The 26,878-nt window shown below is 49.4% G+C and overlaps 1 protein-coding gene across 3 annotated transcripts in view; it reads right to left on the reverse strand.

The window, feature by feature from the left end:
- Window positions 1-26,878, reverse strand: part of DPY19L3 (dpy-19 like C-mannosyltransferase 3) — a 428,279-nt gene that overhangs the window by 130,775 nt on the left and 270,626 nt on the right. For all 3 annotated transcript variants that reach the window (XM_085637855.1, XM_085637856.1, XM_085637857.1), the window contains one exon: window positions 19,188-19,261. In XM_085637855.1, the coding sequence (XP_085493981.1) occupies window positions 19,188-19,261 (74 nt within the window). The remainder of the gene's footprint in view (window positions 1-19,187; window positions 19,262-26,878) is intronic.

Here is a 26,878-nt window from a genome sequence, read left to right on the forward strand (position 1 = left end):
CAACCAATCGTCCAGGTACGGGTAGACAAACACCTTGTTCCTCCTCAGGTGTGCCGCCACCACCGCCATGCACTTCGAGAAGGTCCTGGGCGCAGACTTTAGCCCGAACGGCAGTACTGTGTATTGATAGTGATTGGCGCCGACTTGGAATCGCAGGAACTTCCTGTGCTTCCGTGCAATGGGCACATGGAAGTACGCATCCTGTAGCTCTATGGCACAGAGCCAGTCTCCCCGTTGCAGCTGAGGGTAAATCTGGTGCAACGATAGCATGCGAAACTTCTCTCTGCGAATCCCTTTGTTTGCCGGTCGCAAATCCAGAATGGGCCTGAACTCGTTCTTGTCCTTCTTGCGAAAGAGGAAGAACCGAGAGTACAGACCTCTTCCCCTTTGAGACAGAGGTACCTCTTCTACCGCCTTTTTTCTCAACAAGATGTCTGCCTCCGCCTGGAGCTCTCGCAGCTGAAACTGAGAGCTTACCGGCGGAATCGCTGGAGGCGGGCTGATAAACCGAAGACTGTATCTATTGCAAACAATATTCAGCACCCACTTGTCTTGAGTAATTTTTCTCCACTCTGCCGGAAAAAATTGAATGCTTCCCCCCACTGGAGTGGGTAATGGTTGCAGGGGAAGTAGTCGATCAGGGTCGAGACCTGGCCGGGCCCTTGGTAGTAGTAGCGGCCTGCTGGCCTCCTCTACCCCTCTGGCGTTTCTGGAAGGGTTTCCGGAACTGCTGCTGTTGGTGCTGCTGCTGTCCCGAACCCTGCCCACGCCCTCTGCCCGTAGACCCGAACCGTCTCTGGAACGGGCGCTTCTTCTTCTCGGCCTTCTCCAACTCGACAGCCGTCAGGGTCTCTGCCTCCGCCTTCATGCGGGCCATCTCATCATCCGCATGTTTACCAAACAGGGTTTCCCCCGAGAAGGGCAGATTGGCTACTCTGTGCTGAGCTTCTGGCTTGAGCGACGTCAGGCGCAGCCACGAGTGACGCCTTTGGTGGACGCCATGACAGTAGGAGTGCGCCGCCAACAAGGAGACATCCGCTGCAGCACTGATAACCTGGTTCGAAACCAGCATCCCCTCTCGCACCGTTTCAAGGAAGTCCTCCTTCCTGTCCCGAGGCAGCAAGTCCGCATACTGTTGGAGGGACTCCCACAGGGCCCGGTCGTAACGCCCCAACAGCGCCCCCGCACTCGCTGCCTTCATGGTGGTAGACGCGGTCCCACACACCTTCCTGCCCGCCGAGTCCAGCCAGCGGCTTTCCTTGTCGGGCGGAACCGTCGATGAAGGTGCGGTCGCGTGCTGTTTCCTCGCCGCCGTCACGATGACAGAGTCCGGCTTCGGGTCCATCCGTAAAAAAGCAGGGTCCGAGTCCAGGGCCCGATACTTTTTCAGGAGCCGTGAGGGGGCGGATTTCGTCACCGCGGGAGTGAGGAACAACTCCAACGCGGGCTCCACCAGTCCCGGCACTAGCGGCAGCAGGGGGCGAGACAGGTGTTTTTTGTGTAGAGTCTCGAATATCACGGACGTCGTGGGTGTCAGCACCGTCACCGTGATACCCAACTTGGCTGCCCCCCTCAGCAGCACCTCCTGGAAGGAGACTAGCTCGTCCACAGGAGACACCCTAGTCCCCGGTGAGTCCGACAGCGTCGGCGAGAAATCCCTGGACGAGGAACGCGTGCGCGACCTGGACCTGTGCCTCCTATGGCGCCGTCCTGATGTTGACGATGACGACCGCCTATGGCTCCGCGACCTTCTCCTCCTGACGGAGCGGGAGCGCGACCTCCTCGGCTTTGGCCTGTCCGCCGGTCTAGCCGGGCCCGGCGACCGTGGGTGTCGCGGCCTCGGCGTCCCCTGCGGTGGAGTCGGGTACCTGGGCAGGGAGACCGACCGCGGCGGAACTGCAGGCGGCACCAACGGAGTGCGAGGTGGTATAGAACGAGGCGGGGGAGGTGGAGGTGGTGACGCAGGCGGTGGTGGCGGTGGCGGTGGTGGAGGTGGAGGAGGAGGAGTCGGTGGTCGTGGTGGTGGAGGAGGAGGTGATGGCGTAGGGTTCCGAGGGGGTGTATACACCACGGAGTACCCCGATCCCGGAGACTCCGCTCCCCTCTTACTCCTGGCGTCAGGGCTCCCCTTGCGCCGTCTCGACGACGAGCCCCTCATCGACGTCGACCGCCACCTCGACGGAGACCGCCTCCTCGACGGCGACCGCCGCCACGACGTCGATCTTCTCGCCGTCGATCTTCTCGACGTCGATCTCCTCGACGTCGATCTCCTCGACGGCCGTCTTCTCGACGTCGATCTCCGTGACGTCGATCTTCGTGACGTCGATCTTCGTGACGTCGATCGCCTCGACGGTGACCGCCGCCTCGACGGCGACCTTCGTCTCTTCGCCGACGGCGATCGGCGCTCTCCCCTCGACGGCGAGCGCCGACGCCGGGCCTGACCTCGACGCCGATGGCTTGACGTCGACGGCGTCGTCGCAGAAGATGCCGATGTTGTCGACGGCGGCCTGTTTAGCTCCTTCGACGTCGATCGTCGACGCCGCTTCTCCCCAGAGCCCTGGGGAGATGGCGAACAGACCGTAGTCATCCCTCTCGCCGCCGCCGTCGACGCCCTCGACGTCGACGGGGAGAGGGGACGCTTGCTGGTCTTCCTGCCCCTGGGGAGCCCCCCAGAGGCCTCAGCATGGGCTGAATCAGCCCCTCCAGACCCACCTCGTGCCTTCAGCCTTCTGTCCTCCAGGACCTGGAGCCTGATCTTCATCCTCTCTCTCAGGGTCCTGGCTGAAAAAGAGCGGCAGATCTCACACTCCTCAGGCACGGGGGACTGGGGAAGGCAGACGATACACACCCTGTGTGGGTCTGACTTCGCCTTTTTCCTTTCACAATCAGGACACTTGTCGAACAAGCCAGGCATGCTGACAATACCAGAAGGGAAGGACTTTACTAACACTTTTAGATCACTTGAAAAGTAACAAATAACCCTTGAAAAGGGAGAGCTCAATGCTCCAGGGTCCTGCTAGCAGGAGCCGGAAAAAAGAACTGAAAGTAGAAGGGACCTGCTGTGCATTCTGGGATACTGGGAAAGTTCTGGAAAGTTTTCTTAAAGGCACAGTATCCTGTTTTGAGCCACATAATGGCAGCCTATGGGGCTTGTCTGTCCATTCCTTCCTCTCTATCATTCCAGAGGCTTTTGCTGGAAGAGGCAGGTTTCTTTCTCTATGGAAAAAACTGGACAGGCAGTGCTGTTGGTGGTTGCTGGTGGAATTCTTTCTAGTTGAAGTACTGGACAGTGTAGCCTGTGGATATAGGCTGCATTATCTGTCTTTGAAATTCTCTCTTAAGTTTGGATGCAGGTCTGCATGATTTGACAACTTAAGAGATTATTTTTATTGCTACGGGGTCCACGCACATGGGCGGGACTATTCACTAGATTATGACTATACACAGAGATCCCCTACTACAGAACGGAATATCCCAACACCTGGTGCACAATTTCATGGTGTGGTCAAGGTCTACTCACAGACAGTGAACAATAATAATCCGCAAAAACCTGCGCAACATCAAGGGTCTGTTCGCACAGATGGCCTTCAGTATCTCTAATCGAGGGCACCACTCCAGTGGGCAGCCAGTAAAGGAGCCTCCCTGACATACCTCCATGCTCATAAACCATCTGTGTGGAAGCCCTCCAGCATTGTCTTGGTTCCTCTAGCGAGACCGGATGCAGCTGGGCCCGTGCCAGCACCAGCCGGTGGTCAAGTTCAGTAGAGGGCTGCTGTAGTGCCAGTTATTCCAGGGAAAGGACCTGGGTCTCCAAAGCTATCATCTGCGCCAGCCTTTGGGCTTCATGGTTTTGAACATACCCTTCAACCAAAGCTCATAAGACAGGTTTACTGGCCGCCCACAATGTGCCCCGCGACTCCACCGTACCTCATTTATCTTGAAGTAAGAGCAAATCTCCTCCTCAGTAAATTTGGTGCATGAAGGACCCATAAGATGCCAGGCATTAATGGGCCACAGGTACCACAGCATCACAGTGGCAAGGCCAATTTGGAACAAAAGCAAGAAGTGGAGGACGTCCACAGCAGGAAGCCAAACCAAGTCAATATGGTATATGGTTTTGTGTGCCGCCGAGGTACGGGTAAAGGTAGAATCATGGGGATGCCACTTCTGCCACGCATCAGAGAACCCAAGGGAGTCAGCCCAGGCCAGAAACTGTCGGGAGTGCGTCTGATGGCCTAGCTGTATGGGGCCAGAGGTATCAAGTTCAGGATTGGGTACCACGATGAAGTCGCCCCCCCACCACAGTGACACCATGCGGTTCAAAAGGGCCCCAAGGGACTGCAGCGTGCCCTGGAGCCGATACTGTGGAACATAGACAGGAAATTATAGTTGTGACCCTCCAACCGACCTATCCCCACATACCCACCCTGGAGGTGCACGTGAGACGCAGACACCACCAATGAAAATCCCCTGTGCAGCAAGATGGCCACTCCCCAGAAAAACCCTGCATGGTAGATCCCATCATATCCAAAGCGGCCCAAAAGAATTACAGTGTGTACCCAACAGGTGAGTCTCCTGAAACATAAGAACCGGTGGTTGGAATCGCCGTACAGAACAAAGGACAGCTGACCTCTTTATGCAATCCAGCGGACCGTTCGCATGCCAAGATAGTACCTTAACCGCAAGCATCAAAGCAGAAAGGCATTCGGGCCTGGCCCGGGGACAGAGACACCTGGGGGCCTAGGGAGGGCATACCCCTGGTGGGGCAGCAGTGTCACCGACAGGAGAGATGCACGGCTGGAAATGCTGTAGTCTGGCTAGGAGCGGTGTGGTCAAACTCTTACAAGAAAACATGACACACAAAACCCCAACTTCCTTCCCACCAATACTTCTCCCCTGGCAGCATCTGTTGCCCTAACCCCACACGTAATGTTAACAATTAGGCCGAAGGCTAACAGCCCCAACAGCCATAGAGGTCCCCTATGGATAGGATCCTAGTGCCAGGCAGCAATCAAGAGTAAAGTCTCATATGAAACCTGCAAAGGAAAGCATCAAAGACAAACAAAACAAATCATCTCAGAATCCTGGAAAAAATTAATTAACCAAGGAACCCAGAAAAAATATAAACTACCCACCTTTACGGAGCTCCTGCAGAATTCTAGGATGTGCCCAATCACCCCCCAGGTCCTAATGGAGAAGCTGGGGAGTCAATGTTCCTGGACCGGAAAAGCTCTGGTGTAACTGTCAAAGTGTGGTCATGGGCAATCTCAGGATCCTAGCTATCCTTTTCAGGTCAACCTTGGGCAGCGCATACACTGCTCTGCGAGGCATTCTGCATTAGAGTATGGACTTGAAGCTCTGCCCACTCTCCGCCCATATTTATCATTGGATTGTGTCATTGGCATGTGTCATTGTCCTTTGTAAATGCTGGCTTCTGATTCGTTAATAGGCTTGTTAGTCCCTCCTTAGTACCGCCTGGTCTTCTCCTATGAGGACTGGTCCCTTTACTTCGGTTGTTACATGTTGAGTCTTTTTTAGTCTGTAAGCACTGTTTTCTTTAATGAGTTTCTCCTACTGCAGGCACGACATGCTTTCCTGCAACATTCACTTTCCAAGCAGCCCAGGACAATGGTGGACTCTTCTTTGAAGTGAAATAGCTCTCGCATTAACAAGAGTTTCAGCTATTGGCATTGTAAATGACAATGCCTTTTATTTATTGTGTTAAATATCAAAACAGATAAATAAAAGGCATTGTCATTTACAATGCCAATAGCTTCAACTGTCGCAAATGCAAGATCTATTGCACTGCAAATGCTTGTTAAGCATGACACTGGAAACTACCCTTCCCTCGAGAGGCAGTGCGAGCTACCAGCGCAGCAGCAACTGCATGAGAGTGCTGGGTATACAGCCACAGAGACACAAGATGGAGCAGACGGGTCAGTCACCAGGCAGGGGTCCCAGGGCCTCACCAACGCCGCAGCCGTGGGGCCACCACCAGCAGGACAGGCCCATAAGAGTCATCAATACAACGTGTTGGTGAAGGAAGGAGATGTGAGATACCTCCCATGGCCAAGGCCCGGCAAGGGGCGCAACCAGGGGAGAGTCCCCTACAACAAGGCAGCCGCTGAACACAGGAGCGAGGCCCAAGGAAGAAGACACAAAACCAAGACAGGAGATACCCCGGGGAAGCGTTGCAGCAGCACAAAAATCCACCACATAGTCCAGGACAAGCTCAGCTCCGGTGTCTAGCCACCAGTCTCAACACGTACAATCCTGATGGGGAAATCTGGTGATGCTGCTCCACCCAAGTGAACAATCCAGGGCAGCCCCCCCATTGGGCCCGATCGACAACAGGTGCAGACACAGTAGGCATCCAACAGTAAGGACCACTTGTACACCCTAGGTCCGGTGCCGCTCCAGCCGTAGCAGGCCGCAACAACACAGAAATGGGGGGAGGAGGGAGGCACACCCGGCTTCCAAGTGTCACTCCAGTATTTTCCCCGGGAGCAAGGGGGGGTGGGTCCCACCATGAGGGGAAGTGCCCCCGATAGAAGCCACGGTAAGCCCCCCTAAGAGCCCCGATGGCAGGCTCTGATGCAGCGTGGCCTCACCGCAAGTTAGGGAGGCTCCACCAGCATCTACAATCCCCGAGTAGCAAGGGGACCACCACACCAGGATCCCCTGGTGCCGCTCCAGTCCCGTGAACGATGACACTCCCCGTCGCTACATAGTGGCCGCACCTGCCTCCAGTCCTGCGGGCCTCTATACTGCGGCCCTCCAACATTACGGGCTGCTAAAGTTGCGGCCTGAGCTAAACCGCGACTAGAGCAATCACCAAGCGGGCTGTCATTTTAGAACATAGCCACCGCAGCAGGAGTTCCATCAGGGTCACCGTGCGGCCTGGTGGCTCACGCACTCAAGCCTTTCGTTACACGAGTTCCATGCAGCCCCATGGATGTGGGGGGAGGGGAAAGGAAGCGCTGCCAGGTGAGGATGTCCGTGAAAATCAGCGGGGCCTCAGGAGTGACATCAACTCGCAGCCGCCATCTTGGCTGCCATACTTGGGGATCTGTTAAAAGACATTCTGAATTCAGAAGTAGTCTGGAAAAATAGAACTGTCTTAAACTGTTTTTATCTTGAACTTATCAAATATTTTGGGAGTTTCATTCCTTTTGAACTCTGAAATCTTTTTGAATTAACCGAGAAATTCTAACACGGAACATCACTGAGTAGAATATGCATATATAATGTGCATTTCAGGTACAAACACAATTCGCATACGATGTAAATCAAAATGTGATGTACAAAAAAATGCTTTTTAAGAGCAAGTCATTGAAAATGATCCTCTGCAGACTGCCATCCCTCATTGTCCTCTAGGTGGCAGCAACAACCAGCTATTTAGAAAATGAAGATATCAAATACGCCGTAAAACTAAGTTGTCAAAAACTATCTGTAGCAAATGAAATCGTATTTTTTTGTAAATTCACTGCTGACTAAGTGGACTGTTTTCCCCATTGGCACACTATCTCTCATTTGCGACAGTCACCAGACCACATATCCCTACAAACCATCAGGGGCATAGGTACCATTGGTGCAGCGGCACCGGGGCTCAACTGAACCCCGATACTTGCTGTATTTTGCAACCCTAACAGCAGTCACAGGGGCATTGCCCTTGTTTGTCCTTCCTGTGTCACTGCCCCCTTCACGCACCCTGATGCTCCATCGTAAACATGTTCTTCAGCTCAGCAGGACTATGCAGCACTTCAATATACAAAGCTTTGCATGCTATCTAATTTAAAATGCATTCCAACTGCAGCCGCGTTTTAACAGTATGCTATGAAAATAGGCTGTAAATCAGATAACATTGAAATGGGTTGCAGAAGCCTCAGAGGTAATGAATGAGCAGTAATTGTTTTCAGACTCCTGTTGTTGTTTTACTAGCTGGGAGGGAGGTCCATAAGCTGATACTGATGGTTTGCTACATTTCAGTTTTAGGAAGTCAGCCTGAGATCAGGAATAGGGGAGCTGGTTGCACACAGACAGTTTCCTGGTAGGTCACGGTCACTCCGATGCAGTTGTATGCTGAGCCTTCTTGGCAGATTACAAAGGACCTCTTATTTGCCTTTAAACATCCACTCCAACCTGCAAATGTCAGGACCCGGCAGAGTGAAGAGACAGAGCAGTGATAACCGATGTCTCTCGTATCCCATTCCCCTTTCCCCCTTCGTTTTGTGGGGGCAGGGTGTATGTCCTACACCTTCAAATACAAGCATTTGCAATGCAATAGGTCTCGCATTTGTGAGAATTTAAGCTATTGGCGTTGTAAATGGCAATGTCGTTTATTTATCTGTTTTGATACTTAACACATAAATAAAAGGCATTGTCATTCACAATGCCAATAGCTCAAACTCTTGTAAATGCCAGACCTTTTTCACTTCAAAGAAGCGGCTGCCATTGTCCCGGGATGCTTGGAAAGTGAAAGTGTGTATGGCGCGCTGAATGTTGCAGTAAAGCATGTTGTGCCTGCAGTAGGAGAAACCCATGGAAGAAAATGGTGCTCTCAGATTAAATAAGAAGTACCGTGTAACAAGCGAAGTAAAAGGGCCAGTCCTCATGGGAAGTTACAAATGAAGACAAGGCGGTACTAAGGAGGGACTAACAAGCTTATTAACGAATCAGAAGCCAGCATTTACAAAGGACAATGACACAAGCTAATGACAAATATTGGCGGAGTGGGCGGAGCTTCAAGCCCATACTTAAATACAGCATGCCTTGCAGAGCAGCACATTCGCTGCCCAGGCTAGATTTTAAGGAATAAGATTGTACTATGCAATATACTGAAAAGGCTTAACCATCCAGTGAGTGATTACAGCAGGATTAAAGCACTCCCATTAGGCCTTTTATATAGACCATTAGATCGCCCGTTACCCAAGCACCAACAGGTTTACACCACTCTCACATCTTGATCACCTTGATGGACAGCAAAATGAGGTCCCCCTTTATAGCTCTTTAGATTGGCCTGGTAGAGGGAGCCATCATGATCCTCCTCTGGCTATACCATCACATTTGGTTCTGGCTACTTCTAGTGCTGCAGGTGAGACCCACATTAGCAACAGCATTGACAATCACACCAGCACAGTCTATAGATTTTCTACCTGGAATGTTGCAGGTCTGGCTACCAAATTGTCCAATGCAGATTGGAGGAGTGTAATCAGGAGTTATGATGTGATGTGCTTGCCAGAAACCTGGATAACAGCCAATGAATATATAGATTGTTTAACTTCACTCCTGCAGCCCCTGGGAACTCAGGAAGGGCTAAAGAAGATTTGTTAACATTATCATGCATTACATTTCCCAGTAGGGTAGTATGGACAAATCTTGAAAACCCTCATTATCAATTAATTCTTATTCACTGTTGTGCACACGATCTGTTAATGAATACATTTTTATAACAATATTTGTAACCCAAACATTCTTGCTGTAGTTAACTCCTTACAAGAGGGAGACTTTAACACGTCACTGTCAATTGCCCGCTACTGGGTCTTGTGGGTTAATGGGCCCAGAAGGAGATCACATTACACATTTTTGTCATAGTCCATAAAGAGATGCCCTTACTTCATTATTAATTAAATATATAACCCTATCTGATCTGCAATTTGGTTTCCATGCTGGCCTTGAGACTATTGAGCAGTGTTTCAATCTCTTCCTTTTGATAAACAAATATACAGAGGCTAAAGAAGGAAGTTATACCTTGCCTTCATGGATCTCAGTTCGGCGTTCGATTCGGTCGATCTAAACTATGGAATATCATGACTGAACTAGTGATGGAACCAAGGATTATCAGCTTTTAGAGGGAACTCTACTCTGAGGTAACTGCCAGTGTTAGGTTTAGATACAAGGAGACCACACAGGCGTTCAGATTAGCAAGAGGTGTACGCCATGGCTGTGTCCTGGCACCTTTTCTTTTTACTTTATATATTAATGGTTTGGACAAATATTTGTGTAGTCCTAATACTGATTTCCCTTGGGTAGGTGAGCGCCCTGTTCCGGCGTTAATGACAGAGCTCTTCTTGCAAGGACCGCAATTGACCTCAAACACCTGTTGGATCGGTTCTGTGTATTTATGGGCAACTTAGATCTGACTGTTAATCAGGCCAAGATGCACATGTTGATATATGGATCCGAAAAAAAGAAAGTTAGTTATTTTACTGTCAATAACAAACAAATTAGAGCAGTCTCCTCATACCCATATTTGGGGGTTTTATTTGATGACAGACTCAGATGGGGCCAGTTGCGTATGGCTAAAGCTGCAGACCTAGCTAGAAGCACTGAGGCTGTTTTTAGTTTTGCCTCTAGACTTGGTTTAATACCAAACAGAGAGCTTATGGCGGCATACAGTGCCACATGCAGTTCAATTGCTACTTATGGGTCTGGCTTGTGGGTCGAGAATGGCTTTATAAGAAGATTGCTGCCCATTCTGACAACTACTTCCACTTATATATGCCACACTGAAGTGGGGGTCAAACTATATTAACAATTTGATTAAATTGCGGCCACTGCTACTGTGGCTTAAGATCTGGAGCACAAAGGAGAAATTTTTGAACCGATTAGTGTTAGTTGGTGGTCTTTAATCTGAGAAAGGTCTAAAGATCCCTTGCCTGTTGTATAGTCACAAAACTTGCAGCACATCGAATATACCAGATCTTTTTGATAAACTGGAAACCTTTTCTACTATTCACTCAAAATCTTTGAAGGCAATTTATGTCTAACTATACTGCGGTAAGACTGCACCGCCTTTCTGAGAAATCAACAGTATCAATTTTGACATGATTTGTACTACCCCTGGTATTGAACCATATCTCATTGGGGTTACGAATAAGAATCATAGATTTCTGTTGACAAGGCTGAGGCTGAATATTGTATATTTTATTGTGCCTTTTCCTGTACAGGGTACTTATTTTAGGAATGTGTCTGTTTGTCTATGTGATTGCTCCTCTTCACAAAATTCGATGCACTTTATGCTTTTTTGCAAATTTTATTCTGCACTGAGGACGTTATATATATTGGCAGTTTAAAACAAATGAATTTCAGACAATGTAGGGCTGCAATGGTGTTTTTACATTCTCTTTCACCACCCAGTTTGTGCTTCACAGTAGCATATTCCATGCAAAGTGCTATTTATTTATTTATAAAGTTTTATATAGTGCGAACATGACCCATGAGGGTATCAGAGCGCTTTACTAGTGGGCAAAGTAAGAGACAAATAGGAGACAAGAGAACATTCACATACGAGAGAGGTACAATCAGAGAAGAACAACAAGTTGAAGAACATAACCTCCATAGAAAATCACCAGGATAGGAATCATGATCAACAAATGAATAATAGTCGAGGGTAAGATCAAGAGACAAAGGTGTGATCTTAAGGCAAAAATGTGTTCGTCAGAAGTGTTTTCACTTCTTTTTTGAAGGAGGTGGTAGACGGATAGACGGATTTCCGGTGGCAGAGACTTCCAAATTTTCAGGGCAATACCAGAGAAGGCTCTGTTGCAGGTTTTCCTTTTGTGAAAAATCTGTGGTTTCAGCAGCAGCAAGCTGGTACTACGTGATGATCTGCATTCGCACGATAATTCTAGCTTTTGTGCCAAATAACTATGGGTATTGAAATGTAAGGCTTTATGAGTCATGCACGCAATTTTTATTTGTATTCTTGCCTCATAAGGGAGCCAGGTCAGGGATTTTAGATCCGGGGAGATGTGTTTGTTTCTTTTTGTTCCCTGACAAGTCTGGAAGCAGTGTTGAGAGGACCTTAGAGGTGTATCTAGGCAGGCCAAAGATAGTAGCACTTCCGTAATCCAGACTGGGAATGACTAGGGCTTGGACCGCAGATTTAAGGTCGTCCTGGGAGAAGAAGTGTTTTAATTTCCTTAAAATGCTCATCTGATAATTCGCTCCTTTGGCGGAAGTGCTGATGTGATCCAGCATGTTCAGGTATCTGTCTAGTGTAATTTCCAGAGATCTCACAGAGACTATAATGTGAGGTGAGCAGTTGAGGGCAGTTAGATTCTTCATCCATAGTTCGATTTTGAGATTGAGGTTAGATGGAGTAATGAGGAGGAATTCCGTTTTGACAGCGTTAAGTTTGAGATGGTTGCGAGTAAGCCAATTCTGGGTATTTTGTAGAGTAGTGTTGAGGAACATAATGTTTTCTAGGGAGGAGCTTTTCAGGCACAACTGGGTGTCATCTGCATACATGTGATAATGAATTTTAGAGAATGTCAAGGAGGCTGCTAGAGGTTCCATGAACATGTTGAAGAGAGTTGGTGATAGACCCTAGGATGACCGCAGTGGGCTTGGACAGGGATTGCTTAACCTCTACTCTTGGGCTTTTGTTATCGAAGAATAAAGTAAACCAATGTAGGATGGTCCCTGATAACCCCATCTTCCATTCAAGTAGGTTTAGTAGACTGTCGTGTTTGACAGTATCTAACGCAGACGATAAGTCAAGGAGGATAAGAAGGCACAATTCATTCTTTTTTTTTTTTTTTTTTGTAAAAACCTTTATTTTCAAAAGTGAGGACACAGCTATTCAGCCGACAACCAGGAGGTTCGGCAGCATCGATATATAGAAACAGAGATGCGTCCCCAGTAGCGTGACAGGAGAAGTGCAAAGGTTCAATTTTAAGTAAACACAAAACACACAACAAACCCCAGCAAGGCAAGAACACTGAAAGCCCATGGTGAAAGCCCCCCAGGGGAGGCCGGACCCCACTCATCTACCAGTTACAGTACAGTGTAAAGAGGAAGAAGGGGGGAGAGCAGAGGCCAAAAAAGGGTCCATTAACCATACTGAGCTGGAAAGAAGGTCAGGAGGAAAGCTGTTCCTCGGGAGGATCCAGATCCGGGGCAACACATATTCCCCCCCTGTATTGATTCCACCGCCCCCAGATGGCGTGCCACTTCCGGGGGCGGCCTCTAGCGCAATATACCGTCTTCTCCCTTAGCATACTCCAGTCCATATTTTCTTTCCACGCGGTCAATGTGGGGGGCCCCGCGGAGCCCCACAGTCGCGCGATATCTCTCTTAGCGACCATGTTGCCCAGAGTCACCCATTGGGTCTGTGCCGCATCGTGGTCAGTGGGCCCCCAGACATTCAGGAGGCAACACCGCGCTTCCGGCTGCATAGCAATGCCCGTCACCTCCCCCATCACTGCATGGACTCTCCTCCAGAATTCCGTAATGACACCACATTCCCAAATGATATGCAGGAAAGTACCCACCATACCACATCCCCTCCTACATAGGCCGTCCTCCGAGAATCCCATGTGAACCAGCCTTGGCCCCGTCACATACACTCGATGCAGTATTTTAAGCTGCACCAGCCTCAGACGCGACGGGATCGCAACCTCCTTAGGAGAGGAAACAGCAGACTGCCAATCCTCATCATCCAACTCGAGGCCATCCCTAGTCCACTGGTCCCTCAGCCCCAGAAGCATGTCCGCCCGAACGTTGATCAGTTTCTTATAGATGAGCGAGATCGTGCTTTCGGGCATATGGCCATCAAGGACCCGGTCCTCCAAAGGAGAGGACTCAGGCACCTTCTCACCCTCTACGAGGACTGATCGGAGGGCGTGACGCACCTGAATATATCGGAAACACTCGGAAGGCCCCAGCTCATACTCCATCTGCAACTCTTCAAAGGACTTTACCTTCCCCTTATTCAGCACATCTCCCACCCTGGAGATGCCGATCAGGTCCCATTTATCAAAACCTTTTGTGTGCCAAAGCCTTCCCAGCATCTCCGATTCAAACAGCGGGGTAGCGAGGGTGAGCCTATCCTTCCAGCCCAGCGAGTCAGTTGCCATCTTCCACACACGCACTGCCACACCAGTGGACCCCGTGAGGGACGAGTCTAGGGACCGCGAGTACAACGCCCTGTAGTAGTTACCACCACGCAGCAGCCACCTGTCCATGGCATACCCAGGGCTGAGGGCAGGGCCATACAACCCATGATTAATCGCGCTCAGCTGGGTGGCCCAATAGTACCGTCGGATGTCTGGGAGCGCAATGCCCCCGTCGTACCATGGAAGCGTCAACTTGGCAATAGCTATTCGCGGCCGCCCATCCCACAGCAACGTTCGTTGGAGGCCTTCGACCTCCCGAAAGTATTTGGCCGGTACCCAGTCCAAAGTATTCTGCAGTGCGTAGAGGAAGCGGGGAAGAGACATCATTTTGAACAGGGCCGCACGCCCAACGAGGGAGAGCGGCAGCCTCCGCCAGCCTTCAACATCCCGCCTCAGGCGTGCCAGGGGGGGGAGCAGGTTCTTCTCATATCGCACAGCAGGGTCCATGGAGATAAAGATCCCCAAGTACACGAAGCCCTGCTGAGCGACCTGTATCGAGCATGTTCTAGGGATCGGTGGTACCTCGCCACTAAGAACATACAAATACGATTTACTCCAGTTGATAACGAGACCCGAGTTCCTACCAAATTATGTGAGTACGTCACAGACCACTATAAGTGATTTCTTGGGTGAGGCAAGATACAGCAGGATATCATCAGCATAGAGCGAAATACGGTCCTCGTGTTCAGGCGACCATCTAAGGCCTCGTATATCCGGGTGCCAACGTATCCACGCAGCCAGCGGCTCAAGGGCGAGGGCGAACAACAAAGGCGACAAGGGACAACCCTGCCGAGTACCCCTCCCAAGCTGAAACGGAGTCGACGCCCGACCATTCACCACCACACTCGCAAGAGGCCCCTCATACAGCAACCTCACCCAGCTCACAAAACCGTGGCCAAAGCCGAACTTGGTCAGCACGGCCCACAAATATGCCCATTCCACCGTGTCAAAGGCCATCGTGGCGTCGAGAGACGCCACAATAGCTGGTTCACGCAGCGTGCCCGCCCTGGCGATTACGCCATGGAGGCGCCGAAGATTTAACGCTGTGTTTCGGTGCGGGATGAAGCCGGATTGATCCGGGTGGACCAAGTCACCGAGTACCCTAATCAATCGGGTCGCCAGGATTTTGGCCAGAATTTTTGGCTCTGCGTTAAGGAGTGAGATAGGCCTATATGAGGCGCACTTATCTCGGGGTTTGCCCTCTTTGTGTATAACCACAATCGTCGCCAGTCGCTGGTCCAACGGGAGGGTCCCACTCCCCCGCGCCTCCACAAACATGGCGCGCAGGTGAGGGGCGACCCTATCCGGAAACAGCTTGTACAGATCGACCGGCAAGCCGTTCGGTCCCGAGGCCTTGCCCGAGTTTAACGCGCGGATGGCCCCCGCCACCTCGTCAACCGTTATGTCACCATCTAGATCGTCCCTATCTATATCGGAGAGGCAGGGCAACTCGATATCACGGAGGAGGTCACACGAGTCCTCGGGCGGCTTGTCCGACACTGAAGCATAAACCCTACAGAAATAGTCCGAGAAACACTTTACAATCCTCTCAGGTTCCACAATCGCCTCTCCCCTCTCTCCCGTCAACTCTGGCACAACTCTATTGACCCGTTCTTTTCTGTCCAGCCAAGCCAGGAGCTTCCCTGCCTTGTCACCTACATCATACAAACGGCCCTGCTGTTCCCTACTGAGGGTCTTAGCGGCGTTCGTCACCAGGTCCTTATACTCAGTTTGCTTCAAGCAAAGCTCATGCAGTGAGGCCTCTGTAACCTCCTCCTCTAGCGCTCCCTCCAGAGCCGCGATCTCCTCCTCAACCTGCAGAACCTCGCCATCTCTCCGCCGCTTGGCAGCTACTACAAGGGAGAGGGCTACCCCTCGGAGCACGGTCTTAAATGCTTCCCACAGCGACACTGCCGAGTCCACGGATCCCTGATTGTCCTTGAAGAAATTATCTACTTTCTTTACCAGCGCGCTGCGCATCTTGGGGTCTCGGAAATACCACGGGTTGATAGGGGCCACCCTTCCTCCTCCCTCCCGACCTAGATCCAGCCGGATCCATACTGGCGAATGGTCCGATATACCACGCGCCATGTGCCTCGCCTCGGAGACCAATGAGGCATGCGCAGCCAGAGTGAGTAGGTAATCAATCCTGGAAAGGCTACCATGTGCCCCGGAGTGGAACGTGTATTGGCTCTGTGTGGGGTGCCGGAGCCTCCAGCAGTCTATCAGGCCAAGCGTGTCTAGGAAGTCTGGAAGCCACTTCTGAGCCCCCCCTGTGTCTCTGGGCGGGTGTCTATCCAGCAGACCGGAGCCAACAGCGTTGAAATCACCTCCCACCACAAGCATACCCCCGGGGAGATCCAGCAAGGCCCTACCCAGATCTGTGAACGTGGAGGCCTGCAGGGCCGGCGGGACATAAACCGAAACCAAAACCAAAACCAAAGTTCTTCCTTCCCACCGCCCCGCCACCGCCACAAACCTCCCCCTATCATCAACAATGGTGGAGTCCACCTCAAATGGCAGCGAGGCTCTGACTAGGATGCCCACACCCCTGGACCCGGAAGAGAATCCCGAATGTGCTATGAATTTATAACCCTTCCTATTCAGAGCATAGCACGTATTACCTATAAGATGCGTCTCCTGCAGCAGGGCAACATCCGGCATTGACCGTTTCAAGAATTGCAAAACAATCCCACGCTTAATGCGATCCCCCAAACCATTAACATTCCAGCTTATAACACTTAAACCCCTACCCCCCATCCTCAAACGTAAAGAGGCCCACCCCACACCCGAAGAGCCACCATGGAACAGTCCTGGAAATAATCACCATGCCTTGCAGAAATAAACCCCCCAACAACAAACCCAAAATCCCAGAAACCCCCCCCACCCTGCACCCCTGCTGCAGCTTACAAAGCCCCCCCAACTTGCAGTGTGCCTGTCGCCCTACAAAAACCCAAAATCTACAAAAAGTACCCTAAGGGAGGAAAAGAGCACCCCTCGTCCTCCCGCAACCCTCCGCATTTACTGCACTCTATTCAAGTCTTCAAATATAGCCAAATCGGGTCAGACCGGCTCCGAAAAATCAGCCCTGCCCATCCCGGCCACTGTCTCCATCCTCGGCAGTGTCCGCCCCCGTCCGTCGTCGGGGCAAAGCGTCCAGCCATTCATCGGCCATAACAGGAGAGTCAAAGAAGAATGTCCGATCTTCGTGCACCACACGTAATCTGGCAGGGAAGAGCATGGCATACTTCAGATCCCTCTCCCGGAGCCGCCTCTTCACCCCCAGAAAGCCCTGTCTCTGCCTCTGCACCTGCTGGGTGAAGTCCGGATAGAAATTCACCGACGCGTTCTGGAAGGGGACCGGGCCCGTCACCCTCGATGCTTGCAGGATAGCGTCCCGATCTCGAAAATGAAAGAGCCGGGCGACGATCGGCCTCGGCGGGGCACCCGCCTTGGGCCTCCCACCCGGCACTCTATGGGCCCTTTCAACCGCAAAGAACTTTCCAAGACCCTTAGGCTGCAGATGATTAAGCACCAAGTCCTCGACAAGCAGGTCAACCGAAGCCTCATCCGAGGACTCCGGGACCCCGATGACGCGCACGTTGTTGCGCCTGGCCCGGCTCTCAAAGTCCTCCAGCCGGCGGGCGGCGAGATCACTCTCGGTCCTCAGCTTACGAACCTCGGTCTGCAGTTCCGTGACATCATCGGTGAGGCCCGTGGTCTTGAGGTCCAGGTTCTTAACCCGTTCATTCGTTTTGCCCAAGTCCGCACGGATCAGGTTGACATCCACCAAGATGGCGTCCACCTTATGCGCCAGGGCATCAAACTGTCTCCCAATCGAAGTCTGCATCCCTTCGAGCGCGCCCATGACATCCTGTAGTGAGAGCTCCGGGGCCAAAGGCGAGGCCGCCTTCTGGGTATCCAGCGACTGGCTCGACCCACTCGGTGATCCCTTCTGCAGAGCATAGCGGTCCATGCTATTGACTTGGGTATAGGCTCCCCGCATGGTAGACTTAGCCTTCAGCCGATCCACTTCTGCTTTGCCCGACATGGTTGACACCAGGCAGGTCGGTTCAGATAAGACGGGTCCCTCTCAACGAAAGGAATCAGGAGTGATCAGTTCTGCAGTGGGCCGCCGGAGTAGCCTGCAGAGCGTCCATAGGGTAATAAAGCCACCAAGAGCTCTCCAGGGGCAGGGCTGACAAAGGGAGAGAAAGCGAAAGTGAAAGGACGGGGACCTCCGTCCGACAGTTCACACCTCGCCTGGCCGTTGTTGTTCAACTAGGAGTCGGGCATCCTGCCAACTCTAGCCCCTGGCATCCCCCGGAGATAGGCCGCAATCTTCCGCCAGGCATAAGTCCGGTTCCCGGTGGGCGATCCGACCGCGGGTAGCATCAATCGCCTCCCTGACAGGTCATCCACACGATGCCATGCATACCGACAGGATTAAAGACAGGATAGTCGACGGAGGGCGCGAGGGTCTCGGGAGCTCTGAGCTCACGCGGCCATCTTGGTCAAGCGCTAGGCTCCTCCCACCCACAATTCATTCTTAATACGTCATCTACTATGTGTTTGTTTTGAGTGCTGATTCTGTGTTGTAACCCTGATGGAAGCCGGATTGGCATTGGTCAAAGAGTTGGAAATGATCTATGTGGTTGCAGAGTTGGATCTGAACACATATTTCAAGAAGATTCGAGTGGGAATGTTGGAGTTTGGGAGGAAATTGTTACGATCTGAGCAATCTGCAGTTGTCTTTTTTTCAAGATGGGGTTCCCTGCCCTACTTTTAGGCAGTCAGGTATAGAGCCTTGGCTGAGCAAGACATTTACGAGCATGGTCCATAAAGGGAGAAGAGAAGATTTGATCTCCGTCAAGATATTCGGAGGTAAAGGGTCAATGAAGTGATATATGGCATACTAAACATCAGAGGGTAAGTTTACAATGCCAAATTACTATGGTATGAAATATTTTTAGCCAGCGAATGTTTGAACCATCAAATACTATGCATTTGAATGATTTTATCTCAATATAAGTTTTGTAAGAACTGTGCTTCTTTTTTATCTTGATGGAATGTTAGAATGCATCTTTTTTATAGACACTCGTTTTGATCGAATAAAGAATTTCGACTGCTTGACTCCTAATGTCACCTCACCACTAAAATTAAGATAAAGGTCTTCTGCATGCTCAATAAAATAGAAGTCTGTAATGCCAGTTTAATGACATGTATGTTTTGAAGCCAAACAGATAAATACATTAAAAATAAAACTTAATAAAATGCAGATCATACCTTGTTGACCCAAATCCAAACTTGGCCTTTATAAATTTGAATATATGCTCATCTGACTCAATACTCAGAATTTTCTGTAGCAACAAAATACAAAACAGAAGCATTACTTTCTGCAAATTGTGAAACCTGTAATGACGCAGTGCTGAGTCACAGATCTTTTGATCTCACCTTTTAGTGTTTCCTCAATTAGCTGCATACTACAAGTCTGCGTGAAATTTCAGTGTATAACATATCCTTTTAACTGTGATATAGAGTATCACTTTCAGTATTATACAACACAAATACAAAGTAACACAAGGTAAAGTATAGAGCAAATAGCCAAGCCCCACAACTGTGTTGTAACCTGTACTGGTGGACTTGTACCTCTTGCCACTGTATAATTGGTTATTCTTCTGTCACCATGCAGTAATACGATTATAATAGAAAACTACATTTAAGATAGGGACACTGAAATTATGCAGCAGAAACGGCCCAAACTATGTGTCAGGCTGAGTAAATTATGCAGCAAGAAAAACCATGTGTAACAGTTATACTTCATTATTTCATCCTTTTAAAACCTGGTAACACTGTCTGGGCATTGGTTGCACCTCATTAGTACCAGTTTAATATAACAGCATAGCAATAGTGAACAGAAAGGTGACCAGTCCAGCTTTGCAAAGCACTTTCCATGGCATGGCAATATGTGTTGTTGCTTTTTTTTTTTAGGAACGTTTGCACCATTTGGGCTAGAAACAAAATAGTTTTTTTAATTAAAATGTGCAGATTTTGCGGCAGATGATGGATTATGTGGCAAATTTGGTAAATCTATAATTATGTGAAAATCACTGCGGCTACAAAATCGCACATTTCCAATGGCCCTGATTTAAGGGTGGAGCGTTTTCATTATAGTATTAACCAGAAAGTAAAAAAACTGAATTTGTACTCACTGAGTTAAAAAATCAAGTCTGTCCATCGACATGTGGGTGTTTTCCTGTTACTCTAATTCACTAAGGTGCATCCGAGACTCATTCTCCGTAATACTACCACGTGAACAACATAGCTAACCCTGTGCTGGCACAGGTTCGCACATCATGCTAAGTTATCTCAACTGGAGTCCCAATAGTTTTTCATGCTCTAGTGTTGCTCTAGTCCCTCAAGTACAGGTACACTAATATCACAGAAATTGCTTATACCTAATCTAGGAGGATATGAATTATAGGAGAGAGGAAACTCTGCAAAGAAGAAGGCTCTAAGAATGGTTAAAAACCAGAAGTCTAACCCAGAAATCAATGAAAGACCATCCACCATGCTTATGTCCCAAAGTTATGAATCTCCCGTCCACTGCTTTAGAAAATAGAAAGGGACTAGTGAAACTAGTTAAAAAGATTCAGTTGTGTTCACATTCCTATTGGCAATGTTTGGTATATTTACAGGTGTACCTATAATGAGGCCTAGCAAAATGGTCAATGTCTGCTTTGCAAAGAATTTGATTTTCAGTGAAAGCATCCATAGAACATAATGTTAGATTTTCTCTGTTGTTCGGAATCGGCAGTCCAAACAAGCATTTGATATTTCAGGCTGAACGTTCATAATGTTAAGGTAAATTTACGAGTTTCAACTTTACATTACAGACCCCAGCAAGTTTGCCTTCCAGCCGTAGCCTGCCTTTAAGGCAAACAAGTCTTCATTTAAGACATAAAAGCAGAAGAACTAGCTAGGAAACTACTTGTTCTTTTAACTATATCTCACATACGATTTGCAGAGTACACTTGCAGCCCATTGTGGCTTCTTAATGCTGATTAATAAATGTTTATTGCTACTCTACAGTGCTCATTTTATTAACTGCAAAGATTAAAGATTGATTGAATCTGCTGGAATCTGAACCAGTGGCCATGAGATCAAACGCAATGGAGTGCACTCATTTCCAGTGGAACCACAGAATCAGCTTATACCATGGTATTAATGGAACATGACAGGGTTTTCCATAACATTTGGCTATAGGTCCTGGGCTGGCGGCTGCAGACACTTAGCCATCTGTTAGCTATACCTTGCCATGCAGTGGCACTACCTCACCTGGTAGGTCAATTAAGTGAGGTAAGGGAGAGAAGAGAATTCCATGTATGTTATTCCATATAAACTGTACAGGATGGGACTTTGTGAAGGCCTCCGAGAGCTCTTTCTCGCTGGACCTTGAGGATGGTCTGTGAACTAAACTTACACACTTAACCACCAACAACCTGCCATGCTTCAATTTTCACTCCTTCTCTCACTTAACTCTAGTTCCCCCTCTTCAGAGAGCTGTACTGTCACAAGGTAATAATAGCAAACAACAATTTAAGCCTGGAAGTTCAACTAGTACTATAAAGAGACAGAATTTCTCATTCTTCCTCAAACTCCCAGAACCACATGGTTTTTGTGAGTAGCACCACAAACCTCTCAGTAAGCTTTAAAATCATCCTTGGAAGGACTTCGGTGGGGCAAGGGAATGACTAGTAGGTCCATCCAATAACACACAAAGTGAGGCCACCTGAAAGTGAGTAGCTGAACACTAGTTTTGAGTTTGCTTGTACCCAGAATGAAGGCAAGACTGGCAATCTTCGATGTTGGTCCAGAAAGAAGGCTTTTTGTGATTTGGTGTAAATCTGTTCAGTAGTTTTGGAAAAATAAAAGGTTAAAAAATAATTTTATATATTACACTGTGGAGGATCCGCAGATTCAATAGATCAAAGGAATATGCTACTTACCAGTATGCATCTGTTCTTGGCATGTAGAGCTGCAGAGCCACACACTTAGGATAAGATCGCCATCTGGTGTTGGGCTCGGATGATTGCAGGTTGTTGTTGTCTTCGGAAGAAGCCTTTTGGTCACGAGATAGGTGACTCCTCCTCTGGACAACAGTGCGCATGGGCATCCACTCCATCCTCAGATTGTTTTTCGCCATGATGGGAAATGATGGAGTGTATAAGAATAAAGAGAAAGGATGTCCATGTGTACTGTCTAATTAAGACAATGCTGGAACAGATACAGGTCCCGGGGAGGCGGGTGGGCGTGTGTGGCTCTGCAGCTCTACATGCCAAGAACAGATGCATACTGGTAAGTAGCATATTCCGTTCGAGGCATATGAGCTGCAGATCACACACTAGGATAGACTATATAGCAGTGTCTCCCCTAGCGGTGGTCACCTGTATCCGTTGCAGCAGTTTGGAATAGAGTTTTTAGGACAGCTTGGCCTACTGAAGCTTGTTGTTTGGATTGCACATCAACACAGTAATGTTTAGTGAAGAAGACTGGTAGCTCTACTGATTGGTTAAGATGGAAAGGGGAAATGACCTTAGGGAGGAACTTCGGGTTTGTCCTAAGAACCACTTTGTTACGATGTAGTTGCAGGAATGGTTCTTCAAGAGTTAAGGCTTGTATTTCACTTACCCTTCGCAGGGATGTGACTGCGATAAGGAAAGCCACTTTCCATGTTAGGAACTGCAGTTCGCATTTATGCATAGGTTCAAATGGCGGACCCATGAGCCGTGTTAGAACAATATTTAGATTCCACACTGGGGAAGGTGGTAATATTGGAGGAATGATCCTTTTCAGACCTTCCATAAAGGCTTTGATGGCTGGTACCTTAAATAGGGACAGGTGTTGTCTATTTTGTAAGTAGGCTGCTAAGGCCGCTAGGGGTAGACGTATGGAGGAATACGCTAAATTACATCTTTGCAAGTGTAGTAAATAGCAAATAATGTTTTGGATGGAAGCATCCAGTGGACGTATATCATTGTTAGTGCAGTAAATGGCAACTCTTTTCCATTTTGCAGCATAACACGCCCTAGTAGTAGGTCTTCTAGCTTCTTTTATGATGTTCATACAGTCTGGTGGGAGGTTCAGGTAACCGAACTCTAAGACTTCAGGAGCCAGATTGCCAAGTTCAGTTGCTGTGGATCTGGGTGTCTGATTTCTCCATGGTTCTGGGTTAATAGTGCCGGGGAAAGGCGCAATTTTTGATGTGGAACTAGCGATAGTTCCAGAAGTGTCGTGAACCAGGGTTGACGTGCCCAAGTGGGAGCTATTAGGATCAGTTTTAGTGACTGTTGTTTGAGATTGCGTACCACAAATGGAATGAGTGGGAGAGGCGGAAAAGCGAACGCAAATCTGCCTGACCAGTTCATCCATATTGCATTGCCCTTCAACTGTGGGTGTGGAAACCTGGCGGCGAAGGTTGGGCATTTTGCGTTTTCGTGCGTGGCGAACAGGTCTATGTCGGGTTGGCCCCATTTTTGGAAGAATGGGAATAGGACTTTGGGGTGTAATTCCCATTCGTGGATTTGCTGTGTCTGACGGCTTAGGAGATCGGCAACGTGGTTGTGAACCCCTGGAAGGTGTTCCGCTAGCAGGTAGATGTTTTGGGGAATTGCCCATCTCCAGATGTTCTGTGCGAGTGGGACAGTTGGAGAGAATGTGTCCCCCCCCTGCTTTTGTATGTAATACATTGTCGTCATGTTGTCTGTGCGTATGAGGACAGTTTTGTTCTTTAGATGTACTTGAAAGGATTTCAGTGCTAGGAACACCGCTAGAAGTTCTAGTTGATTGATATGGAGCAGTTTTTGTTGAGTGGTCCATCTGCCCTGAGTGGTGTGTTGAAGGAGGTGGGCTCCCCACCCTGTGAGAGATGCGTCGGTGGTCAGCACTACTTGTGGAAGAGGCTCTAGGAACGGTCGCCCTTTGGACAGGTTGATGGTGTTCCACCATTTCAGTGAACGAAGTGAGCGACTGTCCACCAACACCAGATCGGTAAGTTGTCCGTGAGCCTGGTTCCACTGTTGTGCTAGATACTCTTGCAAGGGACGCATTTGAAGTCGTGCGTGGGGTACGATGGAGATGCATGACGCCATCATGCCTAACAGTTGCATAAACACTCTTGCTGGAAGAGAGTGTTGAGTTTGAAATTTTAAGATGAGGTTTTGTATGTTGGCTATCCTGGCTGTGCTGGGATTAGCTATGGCCTTGGACGTATTTATGGTGGCTCCCAGATATTGATGTATGTGGGAGGGTTGTAGTTGAGATTTGGGATAGTTGATGGTAAATCCCAAGTTGTGTAGGGTTTGAATAGTGCGGTGAGTGTGGAGAACGCATTTGTCGAAAGTATTGGCTTTTATGAGCCAATCGCCGAGATACGGGAAGACATGGATTTGTTGTCTCCTGAGGTGCGCTGCCACAACTGCTAAGCATTTGGTGAATACCCTGGGTGCAGTCGTTACTCCGAATGGGAGGACTGTAAACTGATAGTGCTGTCCGTCTACCACAAATCTTAGATACTTCCTGTGAGCGGGATGCATGGGGATGTGAAAGTATGCGTCCTTGAGGTCCAATGTGGCAAGGAAGTCGCCTTGTTGAAGTAGTGGGAGGACTTGTTGGAGAGTGATCATATGGAAGTGATCTGAGTGTATGTACCGGTTTAGTAGTCTGAGGTCGAGTATGGGTCTTAAAGTCACGTCCTTTTTGGGAATTAGGAAGTATAGAGAATATACTCCTGTACCCTGATGTTGGAGTGGAACTGGTTCTATTGCGTGTTTTTGAAGCAAGGACCGAATTTCCTGTTTGAGGAGTGTAAGATGGTGTGGTGATATTGGACGGTGTTTGGGTGGTATGTGTGGGGGGTGTTTGTGAGTTCGAGGCAGTAGCCAGACTGGATAATTGGTCTTACCCACTTGTCTGTTGTGATGGAATTCCAGACAGGTAGGAACTGTTGGAGTCTGCCCCCGACCGGAGTGGAATGGTCTGGGGGAGCGGGGGCAAGTCACTGTTTAGTGGCTGGAGAGGTGCGGGTGTTGGTGTTGCCCCGTCCTCGGCCCTTGGTATTGTTTCCCCTGTATCCTCCTCTAAAATATCCTCTGTTAGGGGATGTTTGTGCGGAGGTTTTGAAAGTGGAAGAGGTGTCTGTTCCCACATTTTTAGAGGCTCCCCTATAAAAGGAGCGTCGAAAGGAGCCTCGGGGTTGTGGAGACTGTAATGCTCCCATTGATTTGGCAGTCTCGTTATCTTTCTTCATTTTCTCTAGTGCAGTGTCGACTGCTGGTCCAAATAGTTGCTCCTGATTGAATGGTTGAGCAAGAATGGGTGTTTGTACTTCCGGCTTAAAGCCGGAAATACGTAGCCATGCGTCGCGTCTAAGTAATACACTTGTGTTGACCGCCCTAGAGGCAGTGTCCGCTGCGTCTAGTGCACATTTGATTGAGGCATTAGATATCAGTTTTCCCTCCTGTATGAGGCCATTGGCCTGGGATTTGTACTGATCAGGCAGGTGTTGTAAAAGATCTTCTTGCTGATCATAATGAGCCCTATCATATCGGGCTAATAGGGCTTGTGTGTTGGCAATACGCCAGTGGTTAGCAGCTTGGACTCTAAGAGCTTGGACTCTTTGTCTGGGGGCGGTGTGTCTCCTGTTGTTTGGGAGTTAGCCCGCTTTCTTGCGTTTGAAATGACTAAAGAGTCTAGAGGGAGCTGTGCCTTAATATACGCGGGATCCTGTGGGGCCGGTCTATATTTGTTTTCAATGCGGGGGTTAAGAACCCTAGCTCTAACAGGGTCTTTAAAAACCTCAGTGGCATGTTTTATCACTCCCTTAATCATGGGCAAGATCTGAACTGATTTTTGCGACTGCTCAAATGTGTCGAGGAGAAAGTCCTCTTCAGGTGTATCTGAGTGCATGGTGACGCCATGGAACAGTGCCGCCCTGTTTATCAGCTGTCCAAACCCTAAATGGTCATCAAGAGGGGAGGGTTTGGAGGGGTATGTAGTGGGATCAGGAATATCAGGTAAAGGGTAAGCCCAGTCATCTAAGGGTGCCGTATCCGGGAGTGTGAAAGGATAATTAGGATCAGTAGGATCATTAAGGTCATCCGGGTCCCCCCCTCCCCCTAAATCATCATCATCATCCTGCGGAGGTGGTGTATGTGAAGGAGATGGTAGAGGAGAAGGAGGTGGGGGCAGAGAGGGTGGGATGAGAGGTAATATAGGAGAGGAAGGACGAATGGGTGAGGTGGCAAAGTCCTTCTTCTTTACGGGAGCTGGAGGAGGTGTCGTGTCCAGCTTCCTTTTCTTGTATGGCACAGCGGTGACATGTCCGGTTTTTGGATTGAAATAAATCCTTTTTTGCGTGGGATCCGGGCGAAAAAGTTCTTCATTGTCCGAAAGTGGCTTTGGCGCAGACTTTTTCGGTTCCGATCTGTGTTTTGGGTGATCGGTAGAGTCTTTGTGGACTATTTTGGGTACCAAGGATGGTTTCGGTGCCGAAGAACTTTTCGGTGCCGGCGGAGATTTCGGTGCCGAAGAACGTTTTGGTGCCGGTGGAGATTTCGGCCTCGATGGTCTCGGGGCCTGCTTCGGTGCCGAGAGGGATTGAGTCTTCGGTGCCGAAGGTATTGTGGGCACAATAACATGAGGTTTGTTCGAGCCCGAGCCACCTGCAGGCTTATATTTCTTCGGAGCCGGGCCCGAGGGCGGGGCTTCTGAAGACGATTTTCGGTCGCGACTGGGGCACGCTGGCGGAGTCTTGACCAATGTCTTTTTTGGGGGGGTTGGGGTAGGGGCACTGGTACTCACTCGTTGCCTCGGAGTGATGAGGTCATCAGAATCGTCCGCTTCGGATACGATTTGGAGGTCTTCGGAGTCGTCTTCCGGGACATCCTGGGCAAAGATGTCCTCTGGTTCTGGAGCTG

Source organism: Triturus cristatus, chromosome 12 (genome assembly GCF_964204655.1).
Source record: "Triturus cristatus chromosome 12, aTriCri1.1, whole genome shotgun sequence".
Lineage (NCBI taxonomy): Eukaryota > Metazoa > Chordata > Amphibia > Caudata > Salamandridae > Triturus > Triturus cristatus.